The 25,876-nt window shown below is 44.2% G+C and overlaps 1 protein-coding gene across 2 annotated transcripts; it reads right to left on the reverse strand.

Moving 5' to 3' along the window:
* Positions 1-3,792: 3,792 nt before the first annotated feature.
* On the reverse strand, positions 3,793-25,688 carry LOC147210533 (interphotoreceptor matrix proteoglycan 2-like). Of its 2 annotated transcripts, XM_086112179.1 has the most exons (21): positions 25,184-25,688; positions 24,943-25,110; positions 23,949-24,115; positions 23,830-23,858; positions 23,038-23,070; positions 22,574-22,629; positions 15,014-16,341; positions 14,774-14,923; positions 13,473-13,531; positions 13,355-13,375; positions 12,997-13,250; positions 12,823-12,884; positions 12,532-12,748; positions 10,903-12,404; positions 10,613-10,832; positions 8,530-8,740; positions 7,995-8,183; positions 6,953-7,148; positions 6,512-6,591; positions 6,269-6,321; positions 3,793-6,136 (listed from the first exon to the last, which is right to left on the reverse strand). In XM_086112179.1, the coding sequence occupies exons 1-20, from the start codon at positions 25,260-25,262 to the stop codon at positions 6,288-6,290; spliced, it is 5,055 nt and encodes a 1,684-aa protein (XP_085968305.1). In that variant the 5' UTR covers positions 25,263-25,688; the 3' UTR covers positions 3,793-6,136; positions 6,269-6,287. The 2 variants fall into 2 exon arrangements, with proteins under 2 accessions (XP_085968305.1, XP_085968313.1); XM_086112187.1 differs by lacking the exon at positions 23,038-23,070.
* Between the last annotated feature and the right edge of the window lie 188 nt (positions 25,689-25,876).

The raw sequence follows: 25,876 nt of genomic DNA on the forward strand, positions 1-25,876 counted from the left end.
TATGGCATTGCCGCACGTGCATGACATCACGTTAGCCAACACTTACATAACCCGCGGAACAAAGCTGCCTATTGTGTACCGCAGGACTGGTCAGCATTTGAGCCCCAGACACGAGAATTCCACCCACCCACTCACTCAAGGTTTGTCCCTCTGAGCATGTTCATCATTAGCGAGGCGAAACTTTTGTGAGGACTTCAGCTTGCTTTTCTTGCTAATGACTTTCAGCGGTGGCAAGTAATCAAGTAAAAATACTGTGGGACTGTACTCAAGGAGATATTCAGGAACTGGGGGATTTATTATCCAGACAACTGGACTTTTACTTCCTCCCTGACATATCCGCTCATTGTACTCCTTATTTTGTCACAATAGGGACGTTACTTTTTTTTTTCAACATTTGCGCAGGACAACATGCGTCGAAAAGGTTGACAGACGTTGGCTTTTATAACACAAAAAAAAAAAAGGAGAAGCAACAAAATAAACAAAATGATACCGATATTGATAGTGGTTGATAGCACGCCATAGAGCGATATTTTAATACGTGTGATATATTTGCAGAAAAAAAAAGCACACAAAAAATTGAATCCTGATTCTCAAGTATTTCCCAAATTCAAGGTGTTACAATTATAAAGGAAAAAGAGCACAAAAACTCTTGAAGGTTCTGGAAGTTGATTCACGTTTAGAAATATCATGATGCGTCAACCTGAATTATTAAAAAGTATCAGGATGGGATGTTGTCGATCCTGGACTGATATTTTCTTGGTATTGGATGGATACCAAATATCACAATATCACTCACCGTGTTTTACAAGCAGCAATATTTAACGAGCACTATGCTGCATGTAATCCTCCGTAATAATAGATCATTTCCGAGGTTGTAGTTTTTGGCGTTGATTTTTGCCACCTTTGATTGCTGCGGAAAGATGCTCGGAACCTATCAACCGCCCATCGGCTCTGATTGACATGCTTCATTTGCCGCATGAGTCTCGCTTCGCTGCACAACTGACGCAACATTTTAAAACCGCTCTCCGTCAGTAGCCGGCGAGACACAATCCCGCCCTGGCTTTTCCTCATTCGGGGCGCGGGTGAGCTGAAACCTATGCCAGCTGACTTTGGGCGAGAGGCGGGTGTTCCGCGCTGGACTGGTCTCTCGCCAATCGCAGAGCGTCAATCCACTCACGGACACGGACAATTTGGAACGGCTTCAATAAACCTCAACGTGTACATTTTGGGGGGTGTGGGAGGAAGCAGGAGTACCTGGAAAAAACACGACACGTCGACAGCTCGGATGCGCCGACGCTGTGCGTTGAAGTTACGGAGCAAAAATTACATTTTAATCAGCCTATGCAAATATTTTTACTTGGCTATTTGCCTTCAAATATATATTTCACTTGTCCAGTGAAATTGTCTTTTTGACAGATGACAACAAGCTAAAATAAGGATCAAACACAGAAGCGGACGGCATTTTGGATCTGCTTTTTTTTTTTTTGCTCCGCTGCAGGGGGACAATTTAAGTTTGGCCATTGACTATTTTTATTTAAAAGTAAGCCTCAACCAAGTTTCTTTTTTTCAGAGCTTTTGTTCCAAGCACTATTGAAATTGTGTGTTCTCTGTCGGAGTGAACTGATTCCATAAATGTAAAACACTGGATTTTATACAAGTAAGAAAAAATAACCCTAAGATATATACAGCGTTAGCCTCACTTAAGATGTAAAAAGGGTTTTGTGGCTCCTGGCGTATATATACTGTATATATTTTTTTTCTGTGGGAGACTCTCAGAGTTCACCGACTCCCTGGCCATACAGTATTGACACAAATAGTGGCAAGACTGCGTTGCAGCAGATGGCGGAGGCATATAATAATAAATGTTTCTGGTACTGTATATTACAATGGATGTTTCAATAAAAATCATCTGAGACTGTTGCTGTGCTTTGGTCGGCACCACCAGCGGTGAACTGGCCTGTGGGGAAGACGACGGGGCCGTCCGCCTGCCACGAGATCAAAAGTAGTATGTTGCAATGGAAGTTTGAAAAAGTGAGCTTTCTGATCCCTTCTAATTTCAATGGGCTCCAACGGAACCATACCCGGGCGGTGATTCTTCGCTTACCACACTTTTGAGACTCGCTGTTCCATAGGGTGTCGGCTGGCAGCCAGTCGCCTCCGCAGGCTCTTACGTAGCGCGCTTGACGTAATTACCTGGGCAATTGTCGTCTTTTTCTTTTCCAAACGCCTTGAATGCTTTGCCAAAACTCAGTACAGAGGCCTCGGGATCATGTCGCCAGAGACCAAAAGAGGGAAGCCAGAACACAGAAAATTCTTCAGGAGCTGCTGGGAAAGCACTTAAGTGGTCAATCAAACGCATGTGGAAAATTCAAAATAGCAAAGAGACAAACAACTTCCTCGATCACACGAACAAACATCGGTTGTTGGACTCGAGTTGGTTTAGTTTCCTCGGTGACTCACGTGCACGTTTCCCGTTTGGCTTCAATGTCCCACTTGACTTTCTTGTCAGCTTTTCCAGATGAAGGAACCGTGACAAGGGGACCCGCGTTTGGACATCAACACATTTCATGTCAGATTTCAGAGGACGCACACTTTCCTTCCATGTGTTGCGATTTGGGGGTTCGCAGAGGTTGCCTGTGTGGCCGCCACCATATTAGCGAACCCTACTTGGGTCTTGGGATGGTCTCGGGTCTGGAAAGCAGAGCGGTAAAGACCTCGGCCAATTTTCCATAGCAGCTTCAATATGAGAAGTTCTGTGAGAAGACGCCACACTCCAAGTTCTCCACCGCATTTCCGTTTTATTCTCCCCTTCAACCTTGTGTTCTTACTCCGATGTTCTGCATTAGCAATCATTTCGTCACAACTTCCAAGAGTCAAATCTCCCTTCAATTGCGGTGGAAGCAGATGTGACCTTTCACCTTATACCATCAAGGAGACATGTTCTTTGTGTGCTCCTGAATAAAATGACAGCATAAAACGTTTGCTGTCGTCAATTAGACCAAGACTGAAAGGGAAACCAAGAAGCACACTTCAGTGTTTCTTTTTTTTTCCTGTTATGTAACAGCAACAGACGACCTCGCTGCGTCTGGGTCCGGGCAGACAGGAAACAACTGAGTTTATCTTTAATGACCAGTTGACTTCTACAAAGAAGGATGGATGGATGGATACAATAGCTAGTTAGCTAGCTAGCTCTAGCTCGCCGGCTTGCTAGCTAGCTGGCTCGATGACTAGCTGGCTAGCTAGCTGGCTCGATGACTAGCTAGCTAGCTAGCTAGCTGGCTCGATGACTAGATAGCTAGCTAGCTGGCAAGATGGCTAGCTAGCGAACGAGGGAGAAATATTAAGATTAGATCCCAAAACAATTACAGAGGAAATCTCAAAAATAGTATCTATAGGAGATTTTCAAAAATTCTTTATATTATATAGAAATAAGATAAATGTCATGTCTGTTGATTGTTTGACCCCTGCCATGTTTACAAAACAACAACACCTAATAGCTGTGTCTCTGCAATCACACCACATATCAAGGACGGCCAAGCAAATATTTAATCTGCCTGATTACGGACCTACCTTAGCTAGCGACACAACGACCCCCCCAAAATAAAGGCATTACAGATTTAATCGATTTCAACTAAAATGTAGCTAAATATACTCGGGCACTATTCCGTATATTGTCAGAATGCATATTTTGTTTCAGTTTTTAAAAAACAAAACAAAACATCAACGGATGGTTAGAAGACAGTACCACTTTGTGTGCAAGTAAAAATGTCAGTGAGACATGGGGAGACGCAGTAAAAAATATTGTCATTTTATTTTAGAAAAGGGTGCTGCTGGCTCAAACACACCTGACAGTCATGTTGGTCTGTGATTGGACCGATAGAAAACACAATACAAAACACAAGACAATCTTCGGCAAAGCAGCTTGGTTGCTTCTTGTCCAAAGCACAGACGTCTAGACAAACAAACCCACAAGGAAAGAACGCAAGGGAGACATGTAGCTGTGCAATGTTGTTTCAAGGAGGCTTTGTTAGGACTTTTAGGTTGCTCAAATTTGACCGTAAAGATATTTTTGTAAAGTCAATATCCATAACAACATTTAGTAAACCTTGACGAACCCTTGTGCCAGAAAAATGATGCAAAAAGGTTTGATGTGGTCATTTCAAACAGAATTTGGAAACATTAAGCATTGATATCTTTTTAATGTGACAGACAAAAAAAAAAAAAAAACAGCACAATTTGCCATCTTGAGAAATGTGAGTCAATAGTTTCAGCTTCCTTTGCTAAATTACCATGAATATACAGAAATATATAAAATCTTAATGTAACATGTTAATTGTAAGCGCGACACCAGGGTGTCGTTTAAAAAAAAAAAAAAAAAAAGCAAAAGCAAATGTATCGCCAGGCTACTCTTAATCTATGACTGCTGTAAACATGCAGGGTGCATGGTTGCCCTGTGCAGGCGGCTGACCGAACCGAGCCAAGAGGAACAAGTGAAGCGATCCAGCTCGAAACACGAAATGAGTTTGTTTCTACGGCCCCGAGCTGCATCGCGTCCACAAGCTAACAGAGCGACCAAGGCACTGAGGGAAGTGTCATGCCGGCCCCAAGAACCAACCCAGGAACAAAGAGGTAAAGGTTTCTGGAAAGAGGACAAAATCGCTACATTTCTTGCGGAGCGCGAGCCGCGTCGGAGGAATGACTGTCGGTGGAAGCAACACGAACATGACATGACAGCAGCAAAATATATATATATATATGTACTGTATATATACAGTATATATATATATTATTTTTTTTTTGGGGCCTGCTTTACGAAGGGTTTGCACAAACCTACTACCGACCTGGCAAAATGTTCCATGGTGAAAAGCGTCACAGTTCCATAAAGTGCAAACCCTCTTAACTCATTCACTCCCAAAGACGTTTTTAAACGTCTTTTCAGACTTGGTCTAGAATTGGCTGGTACTGAATGAGTTAAAGATACTTGACATTTTAGTGAATCAGGCCCTTGAAGTGAAGTTTGATACAGAAGGACAAAATGGAACAAGTTCAAAAGAAACGGACACAAGCAGATAATGACAACCAAAAGATCAGACACGATCGTGGAAAGGGTCAATGCTCAAAAGTTGACTTGCAAAAAAAAAAAAAAAAAAACCAAAACTCATCAACCTCTCTGTCCAGTCAGGAGCTACGACCGCCCAAGTCACCACTTTCACAGTCGCAGACAAAGGCAGCTGTCTGTCGTAAAAAGATGCTAGCCAACCTAACTTGAACGGCAGTCTACTTCAAGGGGTGCCCAACTTTTTGTTTTCTTCACCAAAGATCTACTATTCAAGTAACCCAACTCCCGCGATCGACCCGCTACCGCACGTCCGCACATATGCTCACATACACACGCGCGCGCAATGATGAGCAACAGCCATAATGGCCCCTGACATGAGCGAAACAGAAAAATAAAGTCGATCCAAGAGTTTGTGAAAAAGGAAATCACCGTCTACCTTAGCGGGAGACCTGATGCGGAGGCACGAGGCGCACTTTAGCAATGTGTTAAAAGTGCAGAAACGATCGTCCGTACGTTTACCGTTTTAAAACGTTTCTCATGGCGCTTCAGATTCACATTCTTTGCCAGTGCCATCGGTGAATTGCAGAGGAGACAAACTTTGAATGAGAATAATAACAATAATAATAATAAAAATGAAAAAAAAAAAAATCGATCGCAACAGCGCTTATCGTAGGCTGCAATGGCAGACTGCTGACCGCTAACAACCTCTGGTGATGGAGGTCACGCGCCACCGTAGGTTAAAGGTAACTGCTTTATTTGTTTTTTTTCAATGTTATTTTATTATGCCAATACTTTTTCTGCGTGAAAGGGAAACCGATCGGATGTTAAGTGTACAGTGTACACTAACAGAAAAATATATAATATTAATAACACGCACACAGACAATTTTTTTTTCTTCCCATTTCCCCTCAACTCCCCTTGCGATCGACTTGGGACCAGACGGCGGGCTACCGGTCGATCGCGGTCGACGTATTGAGCACCCCTGGTCTACTTCATTGTGAGATTTGAACATTCTAGAATGCAAAAATAAAATGAATCAGGTTGATGGTGATTGGTACAAGGAACATTGGGGCCACCCTGAAAAGTAAAAAAATATATTATTAGGGAACACACTGATCGATTTAGAATACATCCGTGTAAAGGAACGAGGACTAAAATAGAATCAACCCAAGTATAAAATGAAAATGATGACCAGCATGACTTGAGTACCTCTTAAGCTTGCAACCCGTTATGTGGTGGAGCTGCCGCGGCGTTCCAGGTATCTGCACCGTGAAAAGGAAACAAAAATGACGTTTAACCAGTTGACATTCGACAAAAGAGCAAAATGTCGCATCAATGAGCGAGTTTTCGATTTCCCCAATTGAAGCAAAGTTCTTTTGGGATTAGTCGTTCAAGCTTGAGTGAGTGAATGCTGACAAAACGTTTGCACGGTTTTCGAGTGGAATCACTCACACTTGTGTCTGTCGCACAAAGTCTGCAAAATGTTGATCCCTGGCGCACAGCTCGATGATCCTCAGACGCTCCTGGATCTCCTGCCGGAGGTCAAGAGTCAGCGATACGAATCCACTAAATGTACCAACACCATGGCTTTGTTTTTTTAGCGCAAGGTTCAAGTGACACAATTGGAAAAGAGTGATCCCTCGCTATATCGCGCTTCATTTCTCGCGGCTTCACTACATCACTTTTTTTTTTTTCCATAGCAAATTCGGAAAAAAATGTCCAATGACTCAGAGGTTTTGTACATGGCTGTACGCATCATTGGTTTCCCCGGCACGATGTCGACCAATGAGAGCGCTTGAGAGGTGACCGCCTCGTCAAAGACAACATGAGATATGGCACACAAAATTGCAAAACGTCACAAGACATGGAGATCAAACCGCAAACGTCTCGCACTTCTTTGGTGAGCGCCATGTTCTGGTAGATGTGCCGGACCTCCTCGCTACTGAGCTCATTCGACGTGGCGGTGGGGCTGCTGTACTGGGGACAGTCATCGTCATAGCGACGGTAGTACTGGGTGGTGACGGGGTCGCTCTCAAACATGGGGTTAAATTTCGTGGCACATTCCAGAGTTGGCACGCTGTCGCCTCGTCTGTAACACAGAATATTAGTCACTCGCGCAAAGTTTGGACTTTTTCGAAGTGCTTGAAGTGGTGTCATCAATTCAACTAAAGTGTAAACCAGTGAGCCGAGGTATTAGAAAAATCACTTGGCAAGATTGTCAGAATTTTTTTGGTGTAATAAAATAAATAAATAAATAAAATAGCACTGACAATATTGTGTTCTATAAAAAATCATAACAAAACGACAAAATGTAAGGAAGTCATTTTTTACCCTTTTTTTGGGTATCAATTCATTGGACATTGTGCTGCTCAAAAATGCTCAGTAAGCTGCAGAAATATTCATTATTCTTCACAGAGGATAAAGAATGCATGCCTCTGAGTATTGTTATATTATCTGTCTACATGTGTTGCTCCGGCATTTATGCTTAAAAATCCATTGCCCAAAGGGGTATGACACCATGACACCAATGCTATTCGTTACCCCATCCGTGACATTTTGCAGTCTTCTTTTATTTAGCATGAAGCTAAACAGACTTTAGGCATAGCAATCTGTTGTTTGACATGACACGTGTAATTCTCTTTGTTGTACATTTTGTTTGGCAGTGGGGAGTGGCATTAAGCACTTTTTTTTTTTTTAAGAAGTAGTCAGAAGAATTGTTCACTATCTGCCAAACGGCTGCTTTGGTGTTAAGTGAGATGAGTTTTAAGTGAGGTCACTCTTATCTCAAAGCAACCCTGTATACTGAAACGATGATCTCATCATCCACAAATTAACTTAGTGTGAAATGTGGGCCTGTTCAGTTGGCCACAAAACTCACTCAACTGGGTCTCACTGGTGTAAAAACAAGCACAGGGTGAGCGACCGCCCGACTCACCTGAGCGGATCCTCCATGTCCTCTGTGTCATACTGCTCACGCAGGGTCCTGGCCAGGAAGAAGATGATTCCTGCCGCCACCGCAAGGAAACCCGCGACCGAGGCGATGGCAATGCCGACCACCAGCGGCTCGGAGACGTACTCCTCGCAGTGTTCGCCGCGGTACCACCAGTTCTCTCCTACGCGGCACCTGCGGTTGTTCAAGAGAAGTCAAGAAGGGAGCAAACCACAGACGGTGTGGCCCACGTGACCTTCATGTGAAAGATTAAACATGCCTGGACCGCATACAGTTAAGACTGGAAAATGTTTCATGAGATTTGATGTTACAAATGAGCCCGAACTGTGGGGCTGCGGTGTGTTTAAGGGCTTTGAAAGAAAGTACGGTAATATGAAAAGTAGTTATGAAAAATAACGTCGGGACAGAGGTCACGTTCCCTCTGCTTTTGCTGCCGAACATGTTCACAGGCGACGCGTTCCAAAAGAAAGGCCACCGGGACACGATCCTCGAATTGGCCCTTGCAACAAAGCAGTCTGACCTGCAGATGGCGCCCTTGCCGGCAATGATGTCGCATTTGCCGTCATTGAGGCAGAAGTCTTCCTGCACGTCACAGACGCTTTGGCAAGGCAGGCCGTCCACGCTCAGATATCCCGCGTCGCAAACGCACTCGGCCTCGCCGGACCAGCGATTGACCATACACTGCGAGAAGGCGTTACATGCCTGGAACTTGCAGGGGTCCGCGTTGTCACCTAGACAGCAAAACAAAATAAGCCTCATTCTTATTACCTACTTTTAACCATCATGCTGAGCTCCCGTCACTCTTAAAAAAAAAAGTATTTACAGTATAGTTGGACATATATTACCTGACTCATCAAATTGATTGTATTGGGTTAAAACAGTTCCGTTTCCAGAAATGGAACTTTCAGATTTGACAACACGGGTGGCAAAAGTACTCATGTGATTTTTAACGGTTAAATTATTTTTTTTAACAGGTTGGACGGCAGTAACAGAGTGAACTGTGCAAATAGAGGTCACCAAGATGGCGCGTCTGAACCGGTGCGACTCTGTTCCGCTCACGTTCCTCCCAGACAGATTAACTCGGCCGTATGTGACCTGACCGCTGCAGCGATGGCGTGTCAAGAGTCTTTGCACGCAGTGACACAATGCAGACTGGAGTCCTCCTCGACATTACCGCTAAACGGTTTTTGGTGGAAGTGACGGTTGACTGAATGGTAATACGCAAAATGTACACGATCGACTTTGTCGGGCATTTCGGCTTTGGGATCTCAAGCAGATTAGAATTGTACAATGACAGCGAAGCTCAGTTTGTAATGGACACCGACAGCTTTGGGGACCAGCGGGTGGTGGGTAGTGCTTTCAAAAACAAGTCTGAATAAGTTAAAAAATATATATATATATATAGTACTGTATACAAGTGTACCAATAATACGCTGTATAAATGTTCTACATTGAGTCAAATGTGAATTTATTTCTAAATGCTTCTAATATTTCTTACAGAGGACATCCTATGGAAAACGTACTTTTTAATGTTGGCATACAATTGTTTGCATCTCTGGAGTGTTATGCCATTCGTCATGTGTTAAATTAAGTCACCAACTAAAGTGTTTTTAATTGTGTGTGTGTGTGTGTGGGGGGGGGGGGGGACATGCCGCACTTCCACCCCACTGTCACATATGAACCAGTGGCTAATTTGAGCCATTTCCAGCGCTACACACTTTCTCTGGCCATGTCTTGGATGCTTTCACAGCGAAGTTTCAGAGCCACTTTCAAATGCTGGCCAGCGACTGACGGCTGGACTACCCAAAAGTAATGTCGTGTAAAAAGGCAAAAAAGTGAGCAGTGGTGCACAGGCGGCAGGAGCGTCGATTTGCGCTCGATTAGAGTGTGAACAGTGGCTATTCAGCGGCATTCAATTGCATCCTTTTCCAGTAAGAAAAATAGCATTCGGTAAAATAGCAGCCTATGTTATAAAAACAGAACAGTAATGACCTATTTCTGTGGTTCTTAACCTTTTTAGAGGTACCGAACCCTACCAGTTAAAATGCACATTCACCGAACCCTTCATGAGTGAAAAATAAATATATATATTTAAAACAAAAATTCAAGATATAAAAAAACCCAAACACATTTATTAAAACCAGAAAAAAGTAAATAACATTTCAGGAGATTTTTTTTTTTTAATTGTACGACGTACTATCACAACAGTCACACGGTGATGACTGACCGAACTAAATTTCCCGCAGCACTGATTGGACAAACAATGTCATGTGATCATCTGCAGCCAGTGATTGCCAAGCGGGCGTGTCATAACTAATGAACGTGTTGAGTCGAGCGTGTCTCACTCTGCATGGCAGAGGCGCCGTCGACCGCCTGAGACCGACTCACCGAACCCCTGGGGTTCGATTGAACCCAGCTGAAGAAACACTGACCTATTTAAATAAAATGGAATTGTCATTTTTGTGACATTTCATGCTCGAATTCAAACTCAACCATCATCGCCTACTAATTGTCCTCGGTTGCAATCCGCAGGGTTATTTCTTACATCCTTGGATAAAAACTGTGTGCATGTTCCAACAAATGAGCAAGAGGCTCCGTCTTACCTGACTCAACATCCAGCGAGTACTTATCAATGGCCAGGTTCATGGTCTGGTAGGCAGTGTTCGCAAAGTCCTCGAGGATGAGGAAGACAACGTTGGCAACGCCTTGAGAAACCGGTTTGCCAAATCTCATCCGGCTATTGACCACGATACTGCCATTTCGGAAGTTGAGGATCTCTAAGTTCTGGAAGTTGTTGAGGTTGGACTGCAAGTATGGGACCAGCTGAAATAAACACATACACGTCATGTTATTCTCGCGACGGGTTTTCACTCCGCGGTGGACCAGTGCTCACCAGTTGTAGAAACCGTTGCTCCAGTGCTTTGTATTCGGGGGAGCTCTTGTTGAAAAGGTCCGTCGAAAACGCCATGTTGGTCACCCGGAGTCTGAAGAACACCGTCAGAGCTTGGATCGGCCTGGTGGGCAGCGCGATAGCATCCAGCTCGGAGCCCCGCGCCCCGCTGGAGTAGCCGCTGCTGTCACTTTCGGTGACCATGCCGCCATACTGGAACACGTCAAGGCTGACGCCGATGCCTGTCACGCTCGAGGGGTTGCGATGGACGGTCTGCATTTCCGTCGCTTCAGTGCCGTTCGCGTTTGCCGGAGGCATCGAAGTCTCCGTTTTAAGGATTTCAAAGTTGGGGGGGTTTTCATTGACTTCTGAAGACACCGTGCCAAAGAGACCGTGATCTTCGTGATGAAGTGAGTCGTCGTCTTCGGGGGCTGAATCCGACACCCGAGTGAACGGTGAATCCTTCTCAGGGGAAAGGGCGATGGGGTTGGGGTCTGAACCGACGGGGGATAAAGTGATAACAGGAGCCGCGGCGGTAGCAGCGGTCTTTGTGACAACTAAGATTTCATCGAGGGCCAGGTCTTCGTCCAGGGTAACGACCACTGGCGTCGGTGGAGAGAACGGGATATGTTGCTCCTCGAACACTTCCAGCTCATCACGGTGGGTTTCTGGAAGTGGCAAACTCGGTTCTTCGGGTAAGATTTCCTCACGAGGCGTTTCAGCGGGTAGACCGTCCAAGTGTGATTCTTCAACCGCAATTCTTATTACTTCTTCAACCGTTGGCCCTTGTGCGGTCTCGTCTGGGTCTTCAGACGTAATCGCTGCTGCGGCGTCCGTGTTTTGCTGCACAGCAGAAGCTTTTGTGGTTTCGCTTGTCACTGCCACTTCGGGTGCAAAACCCGGGTGCTCATTAGACCGGGTCTGCAAATGAGGTGCGCCCGTGAGTGCCACCAAATGGTGTTGATCCTGCGTCACCTGAGGCTCTTTGTCGAGGCCGGATGCTTCCACTGTTTGCATCGACAACTCAACCGTCAACGTGCCTTTCGGTGAAAATACGGGTGGACCGCTGGTAGCCAAGCGGGGGTCCGTGCTGATGTGCGGTGTAAATACAACCTGATCCAAGAATGGGTTCTCAAATGGAGGAAGTGTGCGCAAAGGTGTCGAGGGGGTAGACTCGGAACCCATGACGCCATCCTCTTTGCTGGTTAGTGACTGATCGAGAGTTTCACCTACTTCCTGGATTCCATCATCTTCATCGGTCTCTTCCAGATCCGGTGGCGGGAGGACCTCGAGATGGCTTTCACCATAAAAGCTTGCTTCAAGTTCCCAAGACTGAAGAACTCCCTCCCGCCCGTCTCCCGAGAAACCGGAGCCGGATCCAAAGTCCATTGTGACTTCAAGGCCTTTCTGAGAAGGTGGAGCTTTGGAAGCTTGGCGGTCCCCTTGGAAGGGTTTGTTTCCTTCATTGCTCATGAGAAAACCCTCCTTTTCAATATTTTCATCAGCTGTCAAGCACAAGAACACAAGCCACATTAAAACATTTGTGTGACAATGCATTGAACAGAACTCGATATGAGTAGACGTGTGGGAAATGATCCAAAAAAACGCCCAATATAATAACTAATAACTCACAGTCTTGTCCGTTTGGCAGCAGACTTGGTATCCTCTCAGGGATCGGTGGAAACGTCGTACTCTCATCCACCGTGAAGACGTCATTTTCGCTCACCGCTTCGCTCCTTGTGTCTTTCCACGAGTCAAAAAGGAAGTCATCTTTCTTCAGAAAACCGTCACCGTTCTCCATCTCGTGTGTCGGCGCGTCTGGTGGTCTCTCCGCAGCAAGGACGTTATCCTGTCCAGATGATTATCACAGATTAACTCATTCACTCCCAAAGACGGAATTTGCCGTATTTGCCGGCGAGTCACCATGTTGTCGTAGAGGTCGGCCGGTCGACTTGTCGGGTCCCCCGGAGATAACACATTTCCAGCTGTGGGACACAGACGGTATATTTCAACACCTCGTGAGTCTGAAGTCGATCAAGGTGAGTGGACACTCCTCTCGTTCCGAAGAGATAAAAATCGAGTTCCGCTTCCAGTCACCGTTCTCTAGCAGCAGCGGGTCCGAATGGGTCCCCAGACTGCTGTTGGTCAGCACGTTGTCTTTACGAAGAGCTTCCGTAATGTAGTTGCGGAAGTCTGTGATGGTGTAAACGACGGTTGGCTCCTCGGCAGCCGCAGGGTAGCTCTTCTCCACCAGGTTGTTCTGCTGCATGATGAAATCCATCGTGGCATTGGAGATGCCCTCACTACTGACCGCCAAAGTGATGGCATAGTGGACATGAACCACCAGACCCCTAAAAAGACAACAACGAAGCAGAAACATATCGATTGCCCGCTGTCTCACCTCCTGGCTTCCTGCACATGCAGCAGTTTTTACTCTTTAAGGATGCGGCCTTACCGTTCTAAGTCCTTTTGAGGTCTGACAACAGAGAAAAAAAGAAATGACAGAAAAACTGGAATAAAAAGTTCTAATCACAAGTCTGTCAGCAATTATTTCAGCGTAACAAGATCCGCACCTGAATTCGATGACAAAGGCGTTCTTGAAGCCTGGCAGCTTCTCAAAGGCGTCTCTGACCTGGACCGTCAACAACAAAGATTGTTTTCATGACCCCTGTTCACATTTCAAAGACCCGATTTCAGGTCATTCATTTTCCATTTGACGATTTTGCTTCCAACGAACACCTTTAGAACGTCAACGTGATCATACGACCAGATTTTTCCCAAAAAATAATGACAAGGCCTTCGCTGCCACGAACCGTGGGAAGCAAACTGCCACCGCGACCTTGCGTATGAACAAAATGTACACCGCGGGACTCCCCTCTGTTGCTTCGCAACGCATTCAGATCAACTGCTACATTGTTGTCCTTCTCGAAAACACGTCTGGTAAACGGAAGCAAATCTCGTTGTCTGTGAAGGCTGAAATGGTCTCCCACTTCCGAAAGGGAGACTCTCCCAGACGACGCTCAACAGAGCATGCGAATTGGTTGACGATTTCGACAATCATCCCGAATGGCAACAAAATCACGGCAGAGTTCGAGGCCAACAGATCGAAAGTAGATCGTAAACGGCTTTGGGATGCGACAAATCCTGAAGAGGAGAAAGCATTTTTCATTTGCTGGCTGAATGTTTTCCGAGATGATGTCGGAACGCTACACTTGTTTTTTTCAGGTCCGATAAAATCTTTTTCTTCTTCATTTACATATAGTCAAACCTCGGTTTTCAAAGGTCTCGGTTCTGAGCCAATTCGGTTTTCGACCAAAAATTTCGAGGTTTTTAATGCCTCGGATGACGAACAAATGTCGGTTCTCGAACAAACTGAGCGCACTTCAAAGCACCATTTGACTCCCCTCGCCTTCCTTCCACGAGGAAGTGACGCTTCCTCGGGTAGACGAGGAAGTGACGCTACCTCGTGTTGCTTTCCATTGTGAGCAGACGTGTTCAATAAACATTTTTATTTTTAAAAAGAGCGTGGTTTCGGTTTTCGAACTATTTTGGTTTTCGAACAGCCTTCTGGAACAGATTATGGACGAAAACCGACGTTTGACTGTATTAGTAATTGACATGTTTATACTGTATCACACATTCATGTTTTTACACCTATAAATGTTCGTACTGTATTATACATCGCATTTGGCGGCCATTTTATTGGATATGGTTTTAATGAACGACCGAGATAACGTACAGATTCGCTTCGTCACGAGGTTTGAACGGTAAAGAACTTTTTGAAGAAAAATTGGTGACCCATTGAACGTGAGACGATCAAGATCGTTCAAAACAATTTTGGCACGAAGCTCAACTTGCTCGCGCACGAACGTACCCTGCGGATAAAGTGTCGAACTAGTTGTTGGTAGTGGACACTGCTCGGGACTCTCAGAGCTCCGGTATATGATTCTTCCCTCAGTGTCATGCTCAGCTCCACCATCTGGTCCTTCGGAGGCCTCAGGAAGTTGTCAATTTCATTATGAAGCTGAATGCGTGTAAGAACATGGGAAAAGTTTAGTGAAGTCGAAAAAAAAAATCAAATAAAAATTGGTGATCTGCGATGCGTCTGACTCACCGAGTTCTCCTGCTCCTCAAAGGGGAAACGTAGCAAGTTGTCATCGGCCTTCAGGGGGCTCTCTGTGGAATCTGGGAAATTGCCGTTGTTGTATTCCACAATGTACGTTGTGGTGGCTGCCACGTAGCCGCTCGGTGTGGCCTCAACCTTGGCGTCACTTTCCGCAGTGGCTCTAACGACCGTTTCGTGGAAGGGTGCCACTGTGCGTATTCCTTCTTCCGCCGCTGCGTCTGTCAAGATGAGCTGGACTGCGTCAGGAGGAACATCCGCAGGACTGGACCGGACACTTTCCGGGGAGTCATCATCCTCAGAGGAGACAAGTGGGCCGAGATCTTTACCTGCAAGCTCCTCCTCAACTTCATGAACTATTTCTATTTTTTCCGCATGATCGACTTCGACTCCAGAACTCTGTGTGGTCATTTCCGAAGGACGTCCCAATTCCGAGTCTTCCGGAGGTTCTTCTATAACTTCCAGCAACTCCGATTTAGTGTCTGGCAGTAATTTCTCTGAACTATCCACAGAAATAACTGGATTTACGTCATCATCAGACTCAGCATGTGCCTTGCCAATGTTCGCTTCAATTGCCTTGACCGGATCTTCAGGTTCGGAACTTTTTGATGTGGATTCTTCTGTTATGTGTATCCTGTCATCCATTTCCTCCAAAGTTTCAGCCCCGGGCTCGGGTGTCTTCTCTGCAGATGTGAAGTCAAGATGCGCATCGTGTGTGCCAGGTACTCCAGGTCCAGTTTCACCTCCCACAGATTTTGCTCGTGAAGGATCCGTTTCCTCCCCAAGGTTGATATCACGTGCCAGTTGTTTTTCTTCCAGCGTTTCCGTGACAACCTCTGCAGGTAGAACGGGCGCTTCGGCTGGCTTTTCAGTAGCTTCAACAAGGCTTTCCTCTCGTGCCTCATCGACTAATTTGACACACTCTTTAGGAGCCACCATCGTCTCTTCCTCATTTGTGTCATCCTCGGCAACTTCGAGTGGATCTTTCATCGAACCGGTTTTCTCTTTTTCCAATTGTGTTTCTTCAGTCAGCACGTCTGATAGAAATGGATCTGGAAGACCTTCCTCGGTGAAAGCGGTGACCCCTGGACGACTATAGTCTTGTGGGGCCTGGACAGTCGGCTTAGAGATTAGCTCGACAATAGCATCAGTAGGTTCCTTTGCGGTCTTGTCAGAGTGGCCTTTGACATTAGAACCACAGCCGACAACAACAGAGTCATAGGTCGACTCCACGGGAGTCTTGGTTAATTCCTCTTCAAGGACTTCTTCGTGTGCAGAGGCTGAAGGTTTCCAAGTTGGGGCCTCTTGGCCAGGGGTTTCTGCAACAGCAACATGCCAGCAAAAATAAATATGAAATACAAATATTGGAGAAAAAAAAAAAAGAGATGAATCATATGGAATAAAGATAAACCTTGTGGTCTCTTCACGCACAAACATTAACTAAAATCTCCAAAAAGTATAAAGACCCAAGTAAGCCATGGATAACGAAAGGCATAGAAAACGCATGTAAAAAGAAAAACAATTTATATAAATTGTTTTTAAAATTGAGAACTGAAGAAGCAGAAAAAAACCTATAAAAGACCTATAAAAATAAACTAGTAAATATTATAAGAACCAGTAAAAGAGATCATTATCATGCACTATTAGAGCAGAATAAAAGTAACACACAAGAAATATGGAAGATACTTAACCAAGTAATCAGAAATAGTCCTAAAAAAATGTATTATCCAGAGTATTTTATCAAAGGCAAAAATACTATTTTGGAAAAAACTGCAGAAATAGCAACTGAATTTAATGAGTATTTTGTCAACATCGGCAGTAACCTAGCAAAACAAATTCCTGATCCAACAAACTTGTTTGAAATAGATAGATATGTAGAAAAAAACTCCTCCACGATGTTCCTTACTGCTGTAAAACAAGAAGAAGTATCAAATATTATAAAAACTTTTAAAAATAAAAAGTCAACTGATTGCTTTAATATTGACATGACAATAATAAAGCAGATTATAGAATATGTAGTGCGACCTTTCACGCACATATGCAACCTGTCATTCAAAGCTGGTATCTTTCCATCAAAAATGAAAATTGCTAAAGTTATTCCAATCTATAAAAGTGGAGAAAGACATCGGTTTACAAATTATAGACCAATATCACTACTACCACAATTTTCAAAAATATTAGAAAAACTATTTTCTCGCAGACTTGATAGCTTTATACAAAAGCATGCGCTGTTAAGTGAGAATCAATATGGCTTCAGGGAAAAACGGACCACCTCAATGGCAGTTATGGAGTTTGTGGAAGCATTAGCCACTAATATAGACAACAAAGAATTTACTGTTGGGGTTTTCCTAGATCTAAAAAAAGCTTTTGACACAATAGATCACAGTATATTATTGAAAAAACTAGAAAGATATGGCATTAGAGGTGTAGCTTATAAATGGATAAAAAGTTATTTAGAAAACAGATATCAGTACGTGCAACTCAACAATAAAAAAACGAATCAACTAAAAATCACTCACGGAGTTCCTCAGGGGTCAGTGCTTGGTCCAAAACTATTCATCTTATATATAAATGATATCTGCAAGGTCTCAAAACAATTTAAATGTGTCCTATTTGCTGATGATACAACTTTCTACTGTTCTGGAATAAATCTGAAACAGCTCCTGACAACCGTAGAAAACGAATTAAACAAATTAAAAAACTGGTTTGACAGAAATAAATTGTCACTTAACCTGAAAAAATCGAAGTTAATTGTTTTTGGCATAAGACCAATCAAACACCAAGCTAAAATTATGGTAAACTCAATTGAGATAGAAAGAGCGTATGAAACCAAGTTTCTCGGATTAGTAATAGACTCAAAACTATGTTGGAAGCCACATATCGATAACGTAAAAAGAAAAATAGCCAAAACCGTAGGGATCCTCTACAAAACCAAGGAAGTGCTAAATAAGAGATCTTTGTACACATTATACACTTCATTATTATTACCATATATGACCTACTGTGTGGAAATATGGGGAAATGCCTGCAAAACAAACACACTCCCTATTCTCAACCTACAAAAAAAAGCAATTCGAATTATTAATAGATCAAAATATACGGAACCCACAAATCCACTATTTATCAAATTAAATACGATGAAATTTTATGACCTGGTTGACTTTAAAATCGCCCAATTAATGTACAAAGCACACAATAACCTGCTCTGCCAAAACATTCAGAAGTTTTTCGAAATTCGAGAAAGCAGCTATGATTTAAGAGGTACCAACTTATTCAAAAAACTCAAAACAAGAACAAACATCAAGCAAAGAAGTGTATCTATCAAAGGTGTTAATCTGTGGAATAATCTGAAAATGAGTAAATCGCTTGCTGAGTTCAAAAACAAATTCAAAAAAATAGTACAAACAACCTACATCAATCAGAGTTAAAATGATAAATTCAAAACATTAAATATAATGATAAATCAGAACTAAGTTGATAAATAGAGAAAGGTATATAAATATCCATTATGAATACAAGAGAAAATTGACACAAGAGTGTCAGGGTGTGGAAGTATATAATCCCGATACAAACCAAAAGTTGTAAAAATATCACGGTTAAGGGTAAAGTATGAGCCTTAATGGAGACTTCTTTCTTCTTACTTTTTTCTTTTCTGATTGATATAAAAATGATTTATTAGATACAATCACATAACGGGGTAGGACTAGATAAGTTTTTTACTTCTTCCTACTCCCTTGAACATAATAACTGTGTTGTATGAAGATTGATTTCTTTCTTTTTTTATCTACCTTATTTTCTGTCAAATTATTACTGTATATATGTTTTATGTTCAATAAACAAACCAAACCAAACCAAACATAACGCACCGATGTCATCTGACAACAATGTTGTGGGCATCCAAACTTCCGAGTGCCCCTCGACCCGTTTTTACCAAACCCAGACTTCGCAGGTCGGTTGTGATGACCCCTGGTACTCATGTCGCACTAAGCTCGGGAACACTTCATCTTCTGGTCGGCCATTGACCAGGCTATGGCCTGTAAATAGGCTTAATGAGCTATTCTGGGCAGAAGGGCGCATGTGTTCCGGCGCCCACTGCTTGCTCCTGCTTGTGGGTTGGAAGTGGACACCGACCATCTTAACCGATTTCAAACTTGCGCGTACATTTTTACAAAACACAGTCTCCACGTCCCACTTCCAGTTGAAAAAACATCTCGATTCTCCCTCTCTGGAAAGTTTTGTCTTTTTTTTGTGAATAGAAATTTTTACTATGATGTGGATGGCACCCGGAAGCACCTCTCCACCATCCCCTCTTCAACTTTTCTCCCTTATCGACCGCCTTACTGACAAAACAGAAATGTTCCTTTCTGGAACCAAACCAAGATCGAAGGGAAACGTTTTTACAAATGGACAGCTGGAGTTCACCCCTCCCCTCAGACATTGTCGCCCATGAGGCCCACATACACCCTTTGCGTGTTTCCGAGATTCTCAAGAAAACAAAAGCCAAATAATTGTGGGATTCTCTGAAACTATCATCTATTTGAGGAATTTCGGTCCGGATGAGAAAGCACGAGTGAAAGTGACTAATCTAGGAATTCAAGGAACTGTCTTTAATTGGTTTAAATCCCACATGTCAGATGGCAGACACTTTGTTCATATCAGCAATCAACAGATGGTCTATTACGCACATTCACGACGGGTTTGTCCCCGGTACGCCGCGCATCGCAAAGTGCAGTGTCAAAAGACCTTTACGCTGATGACACGCAATTTTATTTATCAATGTAACATGAAGAAAACAATCAGTTATCCAAATTTAAGGCGTTCCTTTTAGAAACAATGCCTTGGAAGACTTGGAAGATTTTTTTCTTTCCAATTTTCGCCAAAACTCAAATTAGCAATAATAATAATAATCATCATCATCATCATACAGAGATTCTTTGGCACCCAGGAAGTGCGAGGCAAGGTGTCCAATGACATAATGTATAAGCTAGAGATCGTTTTGCTCCTCCCCGGGCAGCACAGTGAGGACCCTTTGATCGGCATTTAAGATTCAGCTCCCACATAAAACAAGTCTCAAGGACAGTATTTTTTCACGTGAAACATTTTTCAATTTCTCGTCTCTATCTGATGCAGGAAAAAAAAAAAAAACTAGTGCATCCTTGTGACCTCTAGCCTGGATTATTGTAACTCTCTCTTAGCAGGCTGCTCCATCCAATCGCTAAAGACTCTCCAGCTGGTTCCTAAATGTTGTGGCACGAGCACTCGAACAAGCAGAAGAGGTCTTGTTTCTGCTGTGCCAACTTTGCGACGCTGGCTCCCTATAAAATTTTGAATGTAAATTAGAATTCACCTCGTCAGAAGGCACTAAAGTGGTGGCTTATGAAGCTACAAGAGCAACGGTTCTCAAACTTTCTGGGTCCCGGCGGGGACCCCTGAGGTACCCCGCACACAGAGCAATGCGGCAGAATCTCCACTCAACACCTGTGTAGTGTGCTGGGTGCTGCCACTGGTTTTCTGTCAATTCCAAACTTGAATCTTAGTTGGGGAATATTATGATATATATTATGGATATATTATAGAGTAATTCAACATTTTATTAACATAGATTTTTTTTCCCCATTACTGTAGTTTCAAACGGTTTTATTCTACTGCACAACAAATGTAGTATAAAATAAAATAACAGTCAACTATTCGGTTGTTAAGTAACTCTTACTTAATGCAGACGTCACAATCATATCAGAGCTTTTAATAAGCCCACAGCTAATGTAGGGAGAAGTAATTGGTTTAGTATGTCTTTTAGTATGTCTTTTATTGGCGCAGCGCTGCCCATGTGTTACGTGAAATGATACAACAATGACCGATTGCGAGTTCTTTTTGCGGACCCCAAGCTCTGGCTTGCGGACTACCAGGGCCCCAGTTTGAGAGCCACTGCACTAGAACACGACGCTGCCAAAGTTCAGATTTACTCTGATTCCCCAAATCTGTGGAAGTAGAACAGAAGGAAGAACCTTCAACGATCAGGCTCCTTTTCTGTGGAAGCATTAATGGTGAATCTGGGAGGCAGACGCTCTCTCGTCATTTTAAAAGCAGACTCGAGTATTCATCTTTCTGGTCAGGGCTGACTCAGGTTTGTCCTGGGTCAACCCCGAGATAAGCTGCCGTAGGCCTAGACTGCCAGGGGGGGATCTGATGATACATGGAGCCCGTCTCTCTCTCTCTCTCTCTCTCTCTCTCTCTGCGGCGGTTTGCATTCAGACTGTGTGCCAAAATGTACCGGCGGCATCCAGCAACGGGGACAACAATGACATGCTCTTTTTCTTCAATTTTGTTTGGTGGAGTCCCCGTCAGATTTATTCTAATATAAAATGTGTGCCTTGGATCGATAAAGGTTGGGAAACATTTTTCGACTCCACCTTCTCATTTCAGACTCATATTAGTAACGGCACCTGGTGCACTTAGTTCCATTTGAGAAACACTCTGGGTCGCTCCCTCACCGCTAAACTACCGACATCCCCATCCGTAGCGCGACTCCAGACCTCGTGTATTTGAGCTTCCCCATAATTCCCGCTGAAAATGCTAGCTCTGACAGACCTCTGCATTCATGACATCACCCTGGTCCTGCAGCAGCTCCATTCCCACCACTTACCATCTAAGCTTTGCAATACTGTACTCTTTTTTTTTTCCTTCTATCTACCATAACATCCATCCATCCATTTTCTAATCCGCTTAGTCTCGGGCCGGATGCGGGTGTGCTGGAGCCTATCCCAGCAGTCTTCAGGCAGTAGGCGAGAGACACCCTGAACCGGTTGCCAGCCAATCGGAGAGCACACAACCATTTAGATGAACAACGATTCACAATCACAATCACAATCTAGGGACAATTTAGAGTGCCTGATCAATCTGCCGCGCATGTTTTTGGAATGTGGGAGGAAACCGGAGCACCCGGAGAAAATCCACACAGGCATGGTGAGAACATGCAAACTCCGCACAGGATGGATGGAGCCGGAATCAAACCCCGCACCTCTGCGCAGTGAGGCGGACGTGCTAACCAGTCGCTCACCGTGCCGCCATTCTACCATAACACTCAAAACATATTAGTTCAGAAACACTTACTCCTCCAATTAACTCATCCGGCCGACCATCCACCCATTCATTTTCCACTGCTTATCCTGTTCAGGGTCACAGGTGAGCTGGATCGTCTCCCAGCTTACTTTGCATGCAAACTCCACACAGGGAGACCGGAGCTGGAATTGAACCTCGGTACCTCTGCACTGTGAGGTCGACGCGCTAACCACTGGACCGCCAGGCCACTCTATGCTAACAATAACGTTTGAGTATTAACAATCATTACCACGGTGACAATGGTTCTGGTCGCTTTCTCCCATTTCCTTTTTCCCGCTGTACCTTTCATACCACGACCACAATCCCTCCCACAACCCCTACTTTGACTTGAGTTCAGTACCACTACTACTATTACTAAGAAATGTACTCTTATATGAAAAGACGTGCTGCTTTGTTGACATCAAAGGTTCACGGTGGCGGGTGATGCTTTACCTGGCTGGGCGCTGGTCAAAAGTCCTCCAACTGGAATGCCGGACAAACTTCCAGAACTACAGGACACAAACACAAAGTAAAATTGGAGAAGACAAAATTGTTTCGTTACGTTTAATCTTTTCACACGTCAAGGTATGCCAAGCGACAGAGCGCAGTTAGGAGCGTCACGTAAATGTACGCGTGAAGCAACCATAAGCAGCGGAAAGGGATAGCCAGAGATGTACAACACTGAACGTGTGATTTTTGTCGCAAAAGGAACCTTCCATATTTCAGGTTATTGAGCCTATTTCAACATGGACAGTCGGGTTTTTTTCTGCTTGCCATCTCCTCCAGTCATAGCAACATAGCAGATATTGAATTTAAGATTTTCTGTCATCACCACACAACGAAATGAAAAAACGAAAACAAAACCAAGAGAAAGGTACAGCCTGCCATCTCTTGTGAATGGACACATGGAGGCCTACCTGCACAGAGGTGGGCCTGAGCTGATTGGAACACTGCAGCGGGTGAGGAAAGACAACACACGTTTTGTCAACAAGACATCAACGTTTGGTGAGCTCGCACTTTGGAGAACATGCTCCTCGACTGGTTTTTCATTGTGTCTGCAATTCTGACTTTCTGTGGAAGGCCGCTCAATCGAGACTCAAGCAAACACGGGCAAATATTTCCGCTCTACGGACCATGGAGACCACGGACATGCAACAGAACCACAACCCTGCGCTCTTGACAAAAAAGGACCAACAAACATGGTAGCTCAAACTTGCATTCTGCCCCACTCAGTTTGTCCTGCTAAATCAGAGGTGTCAAAGTCAAGGCCCGGGGGCCAGATCCGGCCCGCCACGTCATTTTACGTGGCCGGCGAAAGCAAATCGTATGTGTCAACTTCCGTGATCCTTGCTGAAATCTGTATCGGAATAATTTTGTGACCGGTTTCCACTCACTTGAACAATAATGTAAGAAACAACAAACAAAGAGTTGACTGATTTCAAAATTTATAATCTGTCATTTTGTTTGTGTACAAGTAATAACGCGATGTGATGATTAAATATTTCTTCGCTTTCACTGTCATAACGGCCCCCCAAGGGAAGACGTAACTGTGTGCCCGCGACAAAAATGAGTTTGACGCCCCTGTGCTAAATGAACACAAATATGAGAGTCCCAGAGGGTCAAGGGATTTGTTGTTTCATCACTCCGTGTTATATGCTAATATATATAGCAGTCATGTGAAATTTTCTTATAAAGCATGAGAGACTGACCTGCTTATGGGCGCCGCCATGCCAACTCTCTGAAAGAAACATCCAGAGAACCTTGTTAGATGTGTACCGGTAGATCTGAAACATGATTCGGGCTAAACCACAACGAATAGGCGACTCACGCTGCGAATGAGGCGCAGGTGCTCCTCCGATTGACTGAAGAACCTCCCAATCTCCTTGATGCTAATGGAGCCATCCATGCAGCGGCCCACCCAGTCCCGATACTGGTCGCGTTCCGGCAGGTGGTCCCAAAATATCTTGAAGGCCTCCCAGATCGTCTCCTGGCACACTGGAGCACAACGGAAGCGCTTAAACCGGGAGTCACCAACATGGTGCCCACGGGGGACCGGGTCGCCCACAAAGACCATGTGGTAAGAAGCCATTTTGAGGGGAAAAACAAACAAACAAAAAAAATTAGATAGATGGATAGATGGATAGATAGATAGATAGATAGATAGATAGATAGATAGATAGATAGATAGATAGATAGATAGATAGATAGATAGATAGATAGATAGATAGATAGATAGATAGATAGATAGATAGATAGACAGACAGACAGACAGACAGACAGACAGACAGACAGACAGACAGACAGACAGACAGCACTGTAAATTTTCCCATTATGGGACAAATAAAGGATATCTTAATCTAGAAAGAGCCTATCCCAGCTGACTTTGGGCGGAAGGCAGACTATACCCTGAACTGGTCGCCAGCCAGTCGCAGGGCACATATAGAGACAAACAAACATTCACAACCACGTTGCCGGGACAACAAGTCCGGCGATTGGACCACTACACCATCAGTGCTTTCTAAGAACATAAAATGAAGGGTAATTTCAGCAAATTTGGAAGTGTGTATCAAACCGGTATCTCTTTGTATTAATCGGTGCCCAAGAGGTAGCTCTCAGTTTCAAGAAGGTTAGCACAGCTTCGGGAAATCTTGTGACCCACGTATTGGAGACTTAACCATTTGGCTTTGTGTGACCCCCGACCTCTCCGCCATTAGGTGCTTCTAATGATGCCAGATGTAGTTTTTAAGATGGTTAAGACAAGCGCTTTGTGCATTTTAAGCGTCTAAAACGTCATCGTGGCGCTCGGCACAATTGTGACAAACCTCTGAGGTGAAAGTAGTTGAGGTGGTTGGAGACGGCTTGGTCAAGCGTCTCCTGACTGCAAAGTTTGACTCCGCTGGGAAACAGAAGGTTCCTTTTCCTGCGGGGCATGGATCCGTGATGCCGTAACAGAAGCCGCAGGTCTTCAGATGAATCCTCCGTCTCGTCGCCTGAGAGTGGCGAGGAAACACAAAGTGACCTACAACAGGTGAGCGACGAGCCTTTTTGCGGCGAGAAACTGACCTGTGTCCATGTTGACGCAGCCGGACAGAAGGAGCAGCCCCAACGCCGATAACCACAAGCCGCAATGCTTTCCCGCCATATCGAAGCCAAGGCCGCCGCTCACGTCCTCAGCTCATGTGTAAACGTTGCTCGCCCTTGTCCAGACGTGGTTTGGTGACGCGGCGGAGGGACGGAGCTCGCCGGGTGGCTTCGTCTCAGGTGAGCAGATGGAAGCTCTAATCCTATTTGTTAAGCTGTCGGGCTGGATGAGCGTTAGCGGGCAGACGTTATTTACTTGACCCGGCTTCTTCGATGTGTTTCTCGTGTCAAATAACCCAGCGGTTAAATGCCTCCAGAGTCCATCTTTTCTTTATTTTAATTACAGTTCTCAAAATATCAACAACTAATGTTACAAGTGGCCGTTATTATTATTATTATTATTTTTGCTCCACGGGGGATACCAAAAGTCTACACAACCCTGATCAAATGCCAACTTTTTGTGATGGTACAAAATTATGATCATAATTTAGTGTGGCCGATACTCTGGTGACTCAAGTGAAAAGAGGGGTATAAATAAATAGTGGGGTTGCATTAGTGTGCACACCCTTTTATAACTGGGATGAAGCAGTCAAATTCAAACTTGTATTAAATGGAACTTGGGACACACCTGCCTGCCTCCATTTAAAGTGCCAATCCCAATTCAATTTCAGGTGT

This window comes from Hippocampus guttulatus, chromosome 1, assembly GCF_054856545.1.
Source record: "Hippocampus guttulatus isolate MCC_2025c chromosome 1, RoL_Hgut_1.0, whole genome shotgun sequence".
In the NCBI taxonomy this organism is placed as follows: domain Eukaryota; kingdom Metazoa; phylum Chordata; class Actinopteri; order Syngnathiformes; family Syngnathidae; genus Hippocampus; species Hippocampus guttulatus.

Bases quoted from the DNA above. Each gene is read 5' to 3' on its own strand.
- LOC147210533 (XM_086112179.1), bottom strand. From the start codon at position 25,262: ATGGCGGGAAAGCATTGCGGCTTGTGGTTATCGGCGTTGGGGCTGCTC. The intron at 24,116-24,942 runs GTTTGTCACAAT...GTTGTGCTCCAG, and splicing joins CAACTACTTTCACCTCAGAG to TGTGCCAGGAGACGATCTGG. The intron at 6,322-6,511 runs GTGAGTGATTCC...TTCACGGTGCAG, and splicing joins TTTGTGCGACAGACACAAGT to ATACCTGGAACGCCGCGGCA.